Source organism: Nothoprocta perdicaria, unplaced genomic scaffold (assembly GCF_003342845.1).
Source record: "Nothoprocta perdicaria isolate Ctin4 unplaced genomic scaffold, notPer1 scaffold_240, whole genome shotgun sequence".
Classification (NCBI taxonomy): Eukaryota; Metazoa; Chordata; class Aves; order Tinamiformes; family Tinamidae; genus Nothoprocta; species Nothoprocta perdicaria.
Window position 1 is genome coordinate 973,147 of NW_020455467.1, and position 14,129 is coordinate 987,275.

Genomic DNA, 14,129 nt, shown 5'->3' on the forward strand with positions numbered 1-14,129 from the left:
TTAGTTTAGAACATCCTCTAAAGCCCTTCAAATTATTGTTTTTCTGTATGTGGATCAATCTGCCCTCGCTGGATCCACATATGAAAATCATTCTCTGCACTCACATTGCAAGTTCTCATTGAAAAACTGCTATCAGAGCAACTGAGCTACCAGAACAATTGGGATCATCATGTTTGGATGAGTTTGCCACATACATGGCATTTAGAAGATAGTTATTCATAGAAAAGCTTGTATAACGCAGTCCACTTCTGCAGAACTACCCATTAATGTGAAATAAAATCTATTTTGGGAGCAATGACAGTGAAGACATTCCAGGAGAAGTCACTACCAGCTTCCTAGAAACAGTTCCACAGAAGCCAAGCTTCCTGAGCAAGAAACATCCAAGCAGCTAATATAAACAGCCGATATAAACACAACCTCTAAGAGGGCCAAAAATCTATCTATTCTCAAGATATCAAGCCAGAAGATTGACCCTGAATGCACTTTAAGAATGCATCTGATACATTCAGATACTTCCAGACAAAAGACATTTTAAGCAGTGTTAAGACACAAGACAGTAGTTGATATAGTAGATTTAAGAGGGGGGGATTTACAGGGATGTTGCAACTAGTTGCTAAGAAAATTCCTAAGTTAGAGCACTGAATGTAAGAGAAACTCAAGCACTGATAAGCTTGGACATAGAGCTGAAATTCTCAGTTGCACAGCAAGGTCTCTAATAAAACATAAGAATGATCTGAAAATTTAATTCATTCCCTATTTTGTTTACAAGAAAAGTATGCCAATAATACGGTATGCTAATAATAAAGGTATGCTAATAATGTTTCCACTTATACTGCTTCATAAAAGTCTTGAAAATCAAATAAGCACAGCTGTCCTTTCCCAAGGTGTCCTTTCCTCTTCTCAGCTGAGCCTTCAGTTTGGCCACTTTCAAAATAACTAACTTCTTCTCTTGCTGTAGAAGAGATAAGCAAACCTTTTAACATATTCCTCTTAAAAACTGTCACCATTCCCCACATACAATAGGAAAAAAAAGGTGCCCAAGGCCATAACCAGTATCAAGCTTGCTATTTCCCTTCATCTACTAAGAAAGAGGCAGGGGGAAAGCACCACAAGCAGAATACCTTGGTATCTCTCATGTTAACTGACACCACATGGGTTGTGCTGCAGTCCAGAGAGACCTCCACAGGCTGGAGAAATGGGCAGAGAGGAACCTCTTGAGGTTCAGCAAGGGCGAATGCAAAGTTCTTCATGTGGGTACCGGCAACAGGACAGGCTGGGGACTGACCAGCAGGAAAGCAGCTTTGCAAAACAGGACCTGGGGGTCCTGGCAGAACACAGTTGAATGGGAGCCAGCCCTTGCAGCAAGGAAAGGCAGCAGCATCCTGGGCTGCATTTGGATGAGCAAGTGGAGAGCAGTCATCCCTCCACACTGCTTGGCACTGGTCAGGCTTCATCTCCAGTGTTGGGTCCAGCTCTGGACTCCCCCAGGGCAAGAGAGAGACATGGAGCTGCAGAAGAAAGTCTGCAAAGGCTACTCAGACCAAAGCAGCTATCACACAAGGAGAGACTGAGAGAAGGATTGTTCAGCCTGGAGAACAGAACAGTAGAAGGAGTCTCTTGTGAGTGTGTACAAACACCAATGGATGGGAGCAAAAAGCCAAGGAAGCACCTTTACTGAGCAAAGCCCAGTGAAAGGACAAAAGGCAAAACTGACATATTTCATTTTTATTTTTACTGTGACGGTCATTAAATGCTGGAACAGGTTGCCCAGAAACTGTGGAGCCTCCATCTTTGGAGGTGTTCAAAACCCAAAGGCACGTGGCCCGGAGCAACCTGCAACCTTACAAATTAGTAATAAAACAGTCATACTCCCACTGCATCTGACATACAAGACTCAAAAGCGTTTCTTCTACTATTTTGAAGTTTTACACTTGCTTAAAGTTTTAAGTAGATGTGAAAACCTGACCCCATTACTGCTTGTTGCTAGCTCATATCTGTTTCTATTTAATTCTGCAAGGCATCTGCATTTTTTCCAACTAATTGATCTTACGTTTACAACTTGCAAATCTCAAAAATATACCTCATTTCAGCTAAAGAACTGTTCATCCTTATTTAGTGCTTACCAGATAACCCTCTTCTGATATCAAAATTCCATGCTACCCTTTTACTTTCCCTTCAAATCATTTTTCCCCTGTAAGAAAAGAAAAGTTCCCCTGCAACTTTTAATCTTCCAGATGGAAGATCAAATGGAATGGAATGAAAATTTTTGGCACAATAAAAGCAGGTGCCATCACCAAGAAAATTTCTCAACCAAAACTTTCAAAAGGAACCAGTGCATTCAGTTAAGTTCTATTAGATTTCAAATATGCCTTTAAAATTTTGACTCAAAGGTTCTATTTTAAGGAGACTCATTCCAAGGCCAAGTATTAAACTTCAAGCATTCTGCATCCTGTTCTTTTTGCTGCTCTTCATTCTCTTCAAGGAGTAACATCCTGCTAAGTAAGGCTATGCTGTTCATACGAAGTTTAAATTGGACAAATCAGATTTCATTAAAAACATAAACAGATACTCCTAACAAAAGTGCTGGCATATAAAATGCCAAAGATTAAGAATCTGTCCTTCAAATGGTAAGAGATGACGTTATGTTTTAAAACGAGGGTGAAACTTATTTATATGAATTCAGGACACCAAAAGCAGTAAGAGGAACTTTTTAAATGAGCATTATGCTTATCTACCCAACATCAAAGGAGAAAACACAGTTAACTACTTGTAAGGCTGAGATAATGTCATAAATCTTCTAATAACTAGTTTTGACTGTTGCTCAAAATCCATGTAAACAATGAATAACACAATTCACATTCCAGAAAGGATAATAAAAAGTTGGGACAACTAAATTAAAACCAAACAAACTACCTTCCCACATAAGTCATTTCCTATTTACTTTCCACTATCAAGTTGCTGCTGTTAACTGAGGAAGCCCTAACCCAGTAATGGCAACATCTTGGTGATGTAGACTGCAATTGAAAGGAAAAAAAAAGAAGTTTGTGTGAATATGATGCTCTGCAGATAAAAGTATAAAACATCTGAGATTATCTGATAAAAGTATCAATGAAATACACATATCCATGTTCTCCTAACATACATACTAGGCTTTAAAACAGTATTTTCCTATTTTTCAAGAGGACAAAGTGCATCAACAGAACTATGCAATGCATATGTAGAAAGCCATCATTTTAGGACCCCTTCTGCAATGTTTAATGTTACCAACAGTGTTATACTTTTTTTTAGCAAAGATTTAAAAGCCAATTTTCCGAGTAAAATATCACTTTCAGAAAAAGCACTTGTTTTTAAAGTAAAATAGCAAGACGTAACAGTGAAAACATTTGAACTATCATCAGGCTATGTGACATAAATTCACAACTTACTTAGGAGTTGAAGGACCTCTTGGCCATGTTCCATCCTCATTCTTCTGTTCTATCACCAATACCTATCACAAGAAGTAAAATAAAGAAAACTGAAATAAAAATATCAGTAGATTGCATTCTGTTCCAAGAGGATCTTTTTACTTTTTGCTGACTCATGACCATGACTGAAGATGCTGATGTTTTAATTCCCAGTTCCATGAAGTTCAAGAATACACTGTTTAATTGCATGAATTTCTTTTTCCTCTAGTCCTCCCTCCCTCACAGGTTCATACAGCTTTGGGCAAGTCACTTGTTATTTCTGAGCTTTAACAATTCCCCATGAATAAAATGGCAAGATCTCACCTGTCAAGAACATAGCAAAAATTCAGTTAAAGAGATTAAAATTTGAAGTTACCGTTACAACTGGAATACCAAGTAAGTATCTTAGGTAGACAAATTGTTTTGCCTGTTAACCTTAAGTTCTTAATACATATTTTCAGGGGTAAAAACAAAGCAGAGCACTTGTTAGAAAAAGAACTGCAGTGACAAAACACAATCAATAGAAAACACATATCTGTACAGCAGCCCTGTTAAGGAGGGGGCATTACAGACATTTTTACCTCACATGCTACACAGTTGGAAAATAATAGTTGTTTTGATATCTTTAAAATTGTACCTGTCTGGTGCAATTCCCCATACCTACTGCACTCTATGAAATACCCCTTGCACAATACTCGGAAAAAGTGTTCATATAACATTTATTTCCCAGCAGGGCAGTTGGCTAATGAAATTCATTTAATTCAGGTTGTTAATAGCACAAATGGGAGAACAGAACACTCAGTCCCAAGCCGAGGCACCGAGTGCCATTTGAAACGCGTTGGGTATTTGAGATATCTGGCCTAGGCTGACAGATATGACACAGGACCTACAAAAAGCTCAGCCCTTTCTGGACTGACAGCTGAAGGCTAGGCAGGACAGTCTAAATCATCTGAATGGCAATCAGACTCCAAAATTTAAGCTTAATTATCTCATGGGTTTAAAAGAAACTAATTCTGCATAATTGTACATTTCTATGACTCCATTTTAACTGTCAAACATTGGTACATTGTGTCAGTGCATAGGCATGCTCACACATGTAATAACTCTTAACACCTTATGTATAAATCATGCTTCCACTTGAAGATCAAATCACATTTTGACTCTGAACAAATACAATTCTGCAATAGGTTTCTAACAGGACCACCTTAAGACCTGGAATAGAGCAGTCTGCTGTCTTTGGTATCTTTGGTTCTAAGTGCTCTAGACAGCCAACATTTCCTTTCTTTGGCTCTCAAAGACAGTTCATTAAAAGAAAGCCATAAACTTAAAAGTGGGACCCTTAAAGCTCCCTTTAGAAACTAACTTGTAAAAATTAATTCAATTTCAGAACATTTATTTAATTGCCAATTATCTACAAAGTTTTGTATTAGGTGGTGATTACTATTAGACTGGATTAGAATTAGACTAGATTATTATTAAAACTATTAGATTGGGTAAAACTTAATAGTCAGAACAACTATTCTTGGACTAGAAAGCTCAAGAAGAAAAAACAACCATGTCAGGTGTGTCAGCAAGCGCAGCTGACCCAAACAGACGTGGTTTACCGTGACATTTAGCATTTTCAGAACCCATGGCTTTGAATAATATTTGTTTTGCTGCTAGTACAGATGTTACCTGCAGATCTTTTATGGCTAATTTCAGGCCATGCTTGCTTCGTAGTTAATGTTTCACTGGGATAGAGGCAATTTACAAGTTATATCTTTGACACAAATTTTTCATGGAAGAAGTGGGCTCTTACAGCAGGACCTGCATGTTGTGACTATTAACTGTGTTAAGGCTTAGGCATGAGCAGCATGAAGCTGAAGGGCTACAACAGTCCAAGTTTTTATTCTGGTACACTGATTATTTGTCTTCTATCCCATAAAAGAAACTAAAGCTTTGCATAAATGCTGCTGTCAGGTAGGTTAGTATTAAGCATTTTAAGGCAAAAGAAATATCTTAAACAATCTCCAGTAAATACTGCCATCAGATTTCATCTATTCAGATTTGTAATAGGATGGCATGAACTACAGCTGTTGAAAAATAATCAGCTTAATTTGAAGACAACATAATACAGAAGCAATGTAATCAGAAGAATTACTGTAATGATGACACCCCTCGAATTGTCCAGTCAGTTACCATTTACACTTGTATATTTTAATGATATTTGTTTTTATATAAATCTGAGAAGCTAAAAAATTATCTTGTAAGAAATTTCTCCATGCATGTCTTCTACAAGATATTTTTAAGAGATGACAGTCTCATGGTAAAGCAGGTCTTCCAGTTCTTTAATCCCTATACGACTATCCTGAAACCTTTTTGATTTTTTACTTTCTGACACTGGAATAAGAATGGAGGATTTATTCTTCTAGAGTATCTAAAGAGTAATCTAAAACTTGGTTTGCATGATAGAAAAAAATCCTAGATCCTCTGGACATTTTACTTCAAATTGTACCAAATTCATGCCCTCAATGCTACGTTTACCAGAACAAAACCAGTTTTTAGTCCTGAAAAAGTACACAGAGATGATTTATTTTGGTGAATTGGTTTATAAAATCTTGTTTCCCAAACATAACCTACTAGAACAAGAAATAAATATCACCTAAAAACAAGGGAAAAAAATCTTTGAGTACAGTTACATGTTTATATGCAAAAAAATAAGATGTATAGAAAAGAAATGATATTGTATAGTACCTGTCCTTGGTATAAACCAGCATCTTGTATGGTACTGTCTGGTTTATTCAGTGGTTCAAAAGTATTACTCATGTATTTGTTCCACAGTCTGGTTTCTTTTTCACCTGGAATATTGAAGATTTTTCTTATCTCTTTTTCAATTGTATCTGTTTTGAAAGAGAAAGAACACAAATTTAGCATAGGGGTTTACAAACATTGTGAGTTTGAATGAAGAGCAAGAATCACCTACTCTTTTCTTATATTCAGAAGATGGATAAAAGTGTAGAAGCAAACTTGCAATTATATCATGTTGTAGGGAAAACAGAAATTTGCTAGCTGAAATGCCTTTAAGTAGATCAAAATAGCCAGAGGACTATTTTATTCCTGACTGATTCTCCTTCACCAGACCGCTATGACAGAACAGAGCAAATAAAGATGGGTACACAAATAACAGATGACAGGATCTACACAGAAATCCATTTACTCACTTCCCAAAGAGCATGATAACACAGGAAGGTAAATGAGAGGCCAACGACTAGAATTAAAGACTGGCAACAAAACCAGGGGCAGGGAAGGCAAGTTATTCTGCTCCTCTCCCCATATCAACCTGTTTGGTTTCCACACACTTCAGCTACCCCTATCATTCACCACTATACATATGCATAAACTCTGATTTGCATGCTATTTTGCAAACACATTCTGTGTGAGTAGAGTATGTGCACACTTACTTAGAAAGTATCATGAGAGATCTGAGCTCCCTGAAAGATTTAACACAAAATGTTTTGAAAAGTGCCTGCTCTTCAGAAATACATTCAACATACGGATTAGGAGCTGACCTGCTGGGAAGAGCTCCACAAAGAGGGATTTGGTAGTCCTGGTTGACAAGAAGTTAACCATGAGGCAGCAGTGCCCTCGTGGCCAAGAAGGCCAATGGGTCTGGTCCTGGTCTGCATCAGGAGGAGACTTGCCAGGAGGTCAAGGGAGGGGATCTTGCCCCTCTACTCAGCTCTGATGAGGCCACACCTGGAGTACTGTGTGCAGTTCTGGGCTCCCCAGTATGAGATGGATGTAGAGCTTCCAGAGAGGGTCCAGCCGAGGGCAACAAAATGATTGAGGGACTGGAACATCTCTCATGTGAGGAGAGACTGAGTGAGTTGGGTCTGTTTAGCCTGAAGAAGGGAAGACTGAGAGCGGATCTGATCAATATGTTAAGTATCTGAGGGGAAAATGTAAAGAGAATGGGGCCAAACTGTTCTTGGTGGTGGCCAGAGACAGGAACAAGGGGCAATGGGTACAAGCTGAAACACAGGAAGTTCCATCTCTACGTGAGGAAGAACTTCTTCACTGTGAGGGTGACAGAGCCCTGGAACAGCCTTCCCAGGGAGGTTGTGGAGTCTCCTTCTCTGGAGATCTTCCAAACCTGTCGGATGCTGCTCTGTGCTCTGGGTGTCCCTGCTGGAGCAGGGGGTTGGACTAGATGATCTCTAGAGGTCCCTTCCAATCTCAGCCACTCTGCAATTATATAATTTTTAGATAGTAAAACTGTTGTCTCAAATTGGAATTGAAGATCTTAATCATTAACTCCATTCTCTTCCCGCAGAAGTGAAGTTTATGAACTTCAATATGAACTTCTTTAAGTCACTGCTACATCATAGCAACTTTGTTGAGATTATTTTAATTGTGCATTAATAAAGCCCCCAACTGTTCAATCTCTTAACAGTTAACACAAAATAATCCAAAATTACACTAAATAAATTGTATTTCTCATTATCACTGAAAGCCATTATAAAAACTGGCACTGTACACCCTACGGGAGATGCTGTCCTGAAGTCTCAGGATGAAGGTGCCTGTGTTTTAGATTAGCTAGCACTTCCCTCTACCTTACCTAAGGCTACCTTTTCTTCCAATAGCTCCATGACAAGTAGGAAAAGACAAAACAAGAACTACAGCTTAGACATATCTTGTAAAAATCTAGCCATTGGCTTGTGCAATGCATGACACAGCTTGCCAATACAGTATTTGCGGATACTCTAGGTAATCAACTACAAGTTCTGTTTATACTAGGTAACTTAGGCTTGTACTGTGAAAGGAAATGTTGAGACCCCTCTCACTGTCACCTACAAAGGGATTCTAGAGTCATTTTCTAGAGTTTTAACCTTGAGATGGTTCAGTTTGTGAGAGTTAAGTGTTATAGTTCCAGTACAGGACATACCCTTGTTCTTCAAAAGGAAACTATTTCCCAAAAAAAACCTGCATGATTAAACTATTTTGTAGAGCCACGCAGAAGAGCCTGGGTAAAGTGCTACAGAAGTTCAGTAGACTGAGGCACCCATACTGCATGGTTCAAGATCACACACTCATAAAGGCTAATGCTGTCTGAAGGAAACTGAAGATGTTAACACATACTGTGAAACAGCAATCTCTGCCTCCTAAGGAAAAGGAAGGATCCCACAACAAAGTATTCTCAAGAACAGCATATTTAACATTCTTATTTTGTTCTGTAACAAATTAGAAGCTGAATCATAAAGCCTTTTGCCAAGGTTGTTTGGAATATTTCTTCACTCAGACACTCTGCAGTTCTCTAGGACTAGCAACGGTAGCTATGCAGAAACGCTGCCTAAAGTTTGCTTCTTGTCTAGCTCATTTTCTTCTCAGAAGAACAGCAACAATGACTTAGTTATCAACCGGCCTCAAAGTTAGCACATACTGACTCCAAAATCAGAGTCCTCAATTTCAGGAGATCTCCAAGAAGACTCAAAGAACATACTAGACCTAACCAACATAACCACAAAAAAAAAAAAAAAAAAAAAACCCCAACGGCCATCATAAGGCCTGCCTACTAATTAATTTTCTTTCTATCTTGTATTGCCTTACTTGCATATGCCTTAGCTTAAGTAAAATAATTCTACTTGGGCAGCAAAACAAAAGGAATCTCAGAAAGAAGACACATTTGTAGACTGGCAGATGAATGCACCTGGTGCTTAGGGGATGTAAGCAGCCCCAACCTTTCTCTGTGGATTAAGGAAGCTCCAGACCTCCTGACCTCCAGAGGGCAGAAATTAATATGAACAATTACAATTAGAGGTGGAAATATTCCAGCTTCCCAGAAAGATCTTAGTCCCTTACACCCACTCACTGCAGAGGGGTTGATGCAGGCTCTTCTGTGTTACAAACCTCTGCAACCATAACGAAACGGTGACACGTACCCACCCTCACTGATGTATTCAAGCAGGGGCAAGGATTGTTCAGGGTTCTGTAAGACACCCTTTCCATACTTTTTACTGACAAAATGAGCATCTTGACTGCACATTTGATGAATTCCAGGCCTACTTGAAATATACTAAAGGTAAGGACAGAAAACCAAAAGCAAAAAAATCTCTAAAATAGAATAAAAAGTGCCTTGATGGCTTATTCTTTCACCCTTGAAATTGTTCTCCATTTTTCTACCTAGTTTTCTGAGACAGAGCTTTTTTTTGCAGAGCATCTCTTTGATGGCCAGCCACGCTGCTGCATATAAGAGGATTCAGCTTCAGAAAGAGCATATTTTTAAGGCTTTTAAGAACATTTCATTCCATATCGCAGGAAAACAAATATGATCAGTGCTTGGAACAGTTTCCAGTGATCTTGACTCTTTCTTGTTACCCGTCATGAGAATATTCCCACAATTACAATTGTCTCTGTGTTCAGAAAAAAAAACAAGTACACCTCTAAAGAAAAAGACATTTTGAAATGCCCTGAAAACATCAAATATACATCCACTGTGTTGCCAATAATACAATTTAGTTCAGTACCACTGCAAGATAGCTTATATTCTGTCTCTTTGAAGGATAACATTAAGTCTTTTCATTTTCCCTAAATTCCAGGGCTTGCTTTTAAAATAAGGTACATTTTCTGTACTTAAAGTCACATCCCAGAAACGGAAATCAACAAACACTGAAGCCTTTGTTTGAAGGACAGATTTGATAATTTATAAGCTTTTATTCTAGCACAGGCAGATGCTCACCTGTTTGTCTAACTTGTAGATTAAACTCTAAGCAAGGAAAATAATTCTATTTTTTAAAGCAAATAACTAAGCAAGAAATGACTGTGACTACTCATAATGTAAATAGAAGCAAACACTGAAAAGCCCACATTGCTATCAAATAACAGTAATGGTTGGGCTTGATTTTATGCTTTTGGCGTAAAAGAAAAACACTAACTACACAAACGCAGCTGGCTGAAAGGCTCTTATTCCATATACGGATATATATATATAAAAAATATCTTTGCACATGTTCTGACTGTTGCTTTTATACATTTTGTCAAAATAGATTGACATATGATGCTGAAGGAAGAGGTAAAATACCTACAGTTAAAAATAACGTAACTCAGTTACCTTAAAGCCATTCCACAGCTCAAAAAGATGCCATCTTTATAGGTTACATTCATAGTTAATGAATGGCATCAATAAAAACACATGCAAAACGTTTTTTTCTTTAAATACACTTCAGAAGCCAAGAAAGAGCACTGTGGAATTCAATAAAAATCATGAAAATGTTCACTATGAAAAGCACAAACTACAGAGATAACAGAGATGCCTAGATAATGAAAGATGTTTTTTAAAAAATGTATTAACACTCAAAACATTCCCAATTGACCCATTTCTACTTTTGACACAAATAAAATTAGTCTCATCCATCATACTGGTTACAATACTCATATCCTAGTCTTCCAGGGAGAGATTTATTCAGAACTTGCTGCCAAATACCATTTAAGGACGCAAAAATCTTATATTGTTAAAAACAATTGTACATACCTATTGTATCAGCTTTACTAAATCTTCGCGTGACAACATTGTTCATATTTCCATTTTCACAAAGCTTTAATTCTGTTAGATATACTTCAACTTTGCAGTGCTTTACAAACATACCCTGTTCAACCACCTAAAAAACAGTTAGGCATTAGGTATCAGTCCAAGTATATTTTAACAGACACACTTCAAAATATTTAAAGAGCTCTTCAAGAAGCTAAATTTCAGGTAGCTTAAGAGACATAATAAATGACAAAAAGGAGAACTAAAATATCACTTTTAAAGAAATATAGTAACCTTGAAAGTATTTTTTCTCATGCTTATACCTTTCCTGTGTACAAACACCACTGTGTCTCTCAGAAATTTTAAATACAGTGGGGAAAAAAATCAAACACATAGACTTAATCAAAAGATACTTCTTCAGAAACAGAGACAGTTTTTCAGAGTTTTTAAGCACATTGTGCATGCTCTTTTCTTAAAGTATAAAGATTTGCTTTTTATATAACAATTAGTGAACACATCAAAAATACACACAAACTGCTAAGTTCTGGATATCATATACCAAATTTTTAAACAAGTACCTACAAATTAGATCTTTCAGCTATGTTCTGACATTTAATATTCTGATTGCAATTGCTATCTCAACTTCTTACAGTTGTTTATTACATGGTCTTTTTTGCAACCTCTATTACAAAATAGTAAAACACACAGGAATCATTTCTTATAAAGGTAAAACATTGAAAAAATATTCAGGGTCACCTCTTAAATGTTTTTCCCTCTGATCTTCCCAAATGTAACTGCAGCACTTAGTCATGTAGCCTGCTCTGAAAATAGCCATCAGCCTGATATGTGATACAACTGACAAACATGGTGCTTAAGAGAAAAAAAACCCAACCAACTACTTGCTAGGAGAGGACTGCTGGACAAATATAACTTTTATGTTTGCCATGGGGAAAAAAATACCGTTATGCAGTAGTTTGCCTTACTCATAATGTCTCCTAAACATGGCATCTTAAAATTAAATTGCATCTTAATTTAGGCAGCTTATTGGGATTTTCAGCTATTGAAGTAATAACAAAATAGCTGATATAAGTTAAACTGTGCAGTGGTGTTAAGAGACTTCTGGGATAAAACTGATATCACATGCTATTAAAGATGTTAATGTTAACATTTAAGAAAGTTACTGTGACATACAGGATGACAGAGAAGCATCTACCCACCACTATGAAAAATACTGACAAGAGAAAATGAGAAAAGCATCACAAAGAAAAATTAGTTTATCTAAATGGGAATATGTTATCTCATATGATAACTACTCTTCATATTCACAGAAACTGATAAATCTATTCCAGTCTACTGGCTACTCATTACCCCAGGTATTTTTTATAGTTAGTTCCTCCTGAGTAGGAGGCAAGCTACTGTAATTCCCCTTCTCTCTCCTTCCATATTGATAGAGAGGAAAGTGAGAGTGAAAAACCACAGAGCTTGGACTTTAACCATGAACAAACTAGAAAACCAGGTTGGTGAAAGTCATCCTTCGGAACAACAGTAATGAGACATAATAAATATCTTTAAGAGAGTCATCTTAATGGACTTCAGCTTTTACAGAACTAGAGGAAAACAGACATTCTTGAGAGGTCTCAAAGAATGCATACTTTACTGTGCTGAAGAGATTGTTAAAAATAATAAATATGTTCTCAGCTCTTTTTTTTTTCTGAACAACTCTTGGAAGACATAAAATTCCTTTTACAGGCTAAACCTGTTCAGAAGTTACACCAAATTAAATTCTAATTAGAAGATTATCTGCTCAAGAAACAGGTAAAATGGACAAAGTTTGGAGCCAGCAACCAAAGAGGTTAAATATTTAACACTCATATGTTAAAAATTCTGGATGTCAGCTCACACTGAAGGGCCACTGCATCAATTGGACGAGGATTTCTGTTTGGGTCAAGATTGTTCTTTCTTTAAGCAAGAACTACCAGTAATTTGCTGAGCAGAGAAGACTCTTTTTTGCAAAAGGAACTACCAAATACTCTGTCAGTATTAACACTCCAGCAGCTAGACTTTTCACTAGTGCCATGAATATAGTTTTAAGGTTTATAGAGTTTATATTGATTTTACAAAGATATTTGCATTTTCAGACTTAAAAGCTTCTAAAAACCTCTATTTCTTCACGAATAAATCATTTCAAAAAAAAAAGTATCACATCACTTTGCATTCTTCTCCAATTACAAACTTAAACCTCTAATACTTAATTAAAAATTATATATCTATAAGCAACTAAAGCAGGATTTGCCTAGGAGATCATCACTGGTGAGGACTTCCAAGCAAATTTCTGTGCAGCTCCTGTTTACTTCTAATTATTTGCAAGACTTAAAACCAATCCTATTCATCCCAGGGGGTAATTTCTTTAAGAGTACCTTGCGTGCTATTGGCTCTTGACCTTCCATCAGCGTGTACCAGCTAAGTAGCCTATTCCAGCCTTCAGTTGGCAAAAGGATGTAGTCCAGCTCATCAATGAGATGTTCCTTGAGAGACTGAGAATCACCATCTGTAAAAGAATAATAATCTTACTTGAATGCTAACACTTTTTTTTTTAAAATGAAATACTAGTTCTAATATAAAGTACTTTATAGGTCACAATTAAGTTATCAGCATAATGAAATTCAAAGCAAAACTATTCTGAAACAATGCAGGCAAGCTATCCTGTACATACATGGCACTCTTATTACAGTATTTCCTACTCTCACGAATCTGAGGGCTACACACACTCCTGCAATCATGAGCTTCTGTCTTGTTATCACACACCATCAGGACAAAAGTAGGAAAATAAGTATACTTATGTGTTTATTTTCATTGCTTTATGTGAATGAATCAGAGAAAGTACACAATTGAGTATAAAAATAATCTTAAATAATCTCATATTCCTTCTTGTACTGGCCATCCTCTTAAGAGAGGATTTTTAAGTAACGCTTCTAAAAACGAATAGTTAGTCATCTTCTTCTGCAAGAAGAAAAATAAGTTCATACTATATGCATGTGAGGCTCCATCAATTTGATCATGTTTATACTTCTTCCTCTGTATGGATTAACAAACATAACATTACCTGCTTTGGAAGAGCCAAACATATAACTCCAACAACTATTAAAGTATTGCTAGAAGAGTCTATAGAGAAAAGATGTAAT

General features: G+C 36.9%; 1 protein-coding gene across 1 annotated transcript in view; it reads right to left on the reverse strand.

The window, feature by feature from the left end:
- Positions 1-14,129, reverse strand: part of USP15 (ubiquitin specific peptidase 15) — a 58,143-nt gene that overhangs the window by 28,424 nt on the left and 15,590 nt on the right. The window contains exons 3-6 of the mRNA XM_026039785.1: positions 13,365-13,495; positions 10,951-11,077; positions 6,177-6,322; positions 3,426-3,487 (exon numbers count right to left, since the gene is read on the reverse strand). Coding sequence (XP_025895570.1) covers positions 3,426-3,487; positions 6,177-6,322; positions 10,951-11,077; positions 13,365-13,495 — 466 coding nt within the window. The remainder of the gene's footprint in view (positions 1-3,425; positions 3,488-6,176; positions 6,323-10,950; positions 11,078-13,364; positions 13,496-14,129) is intronic.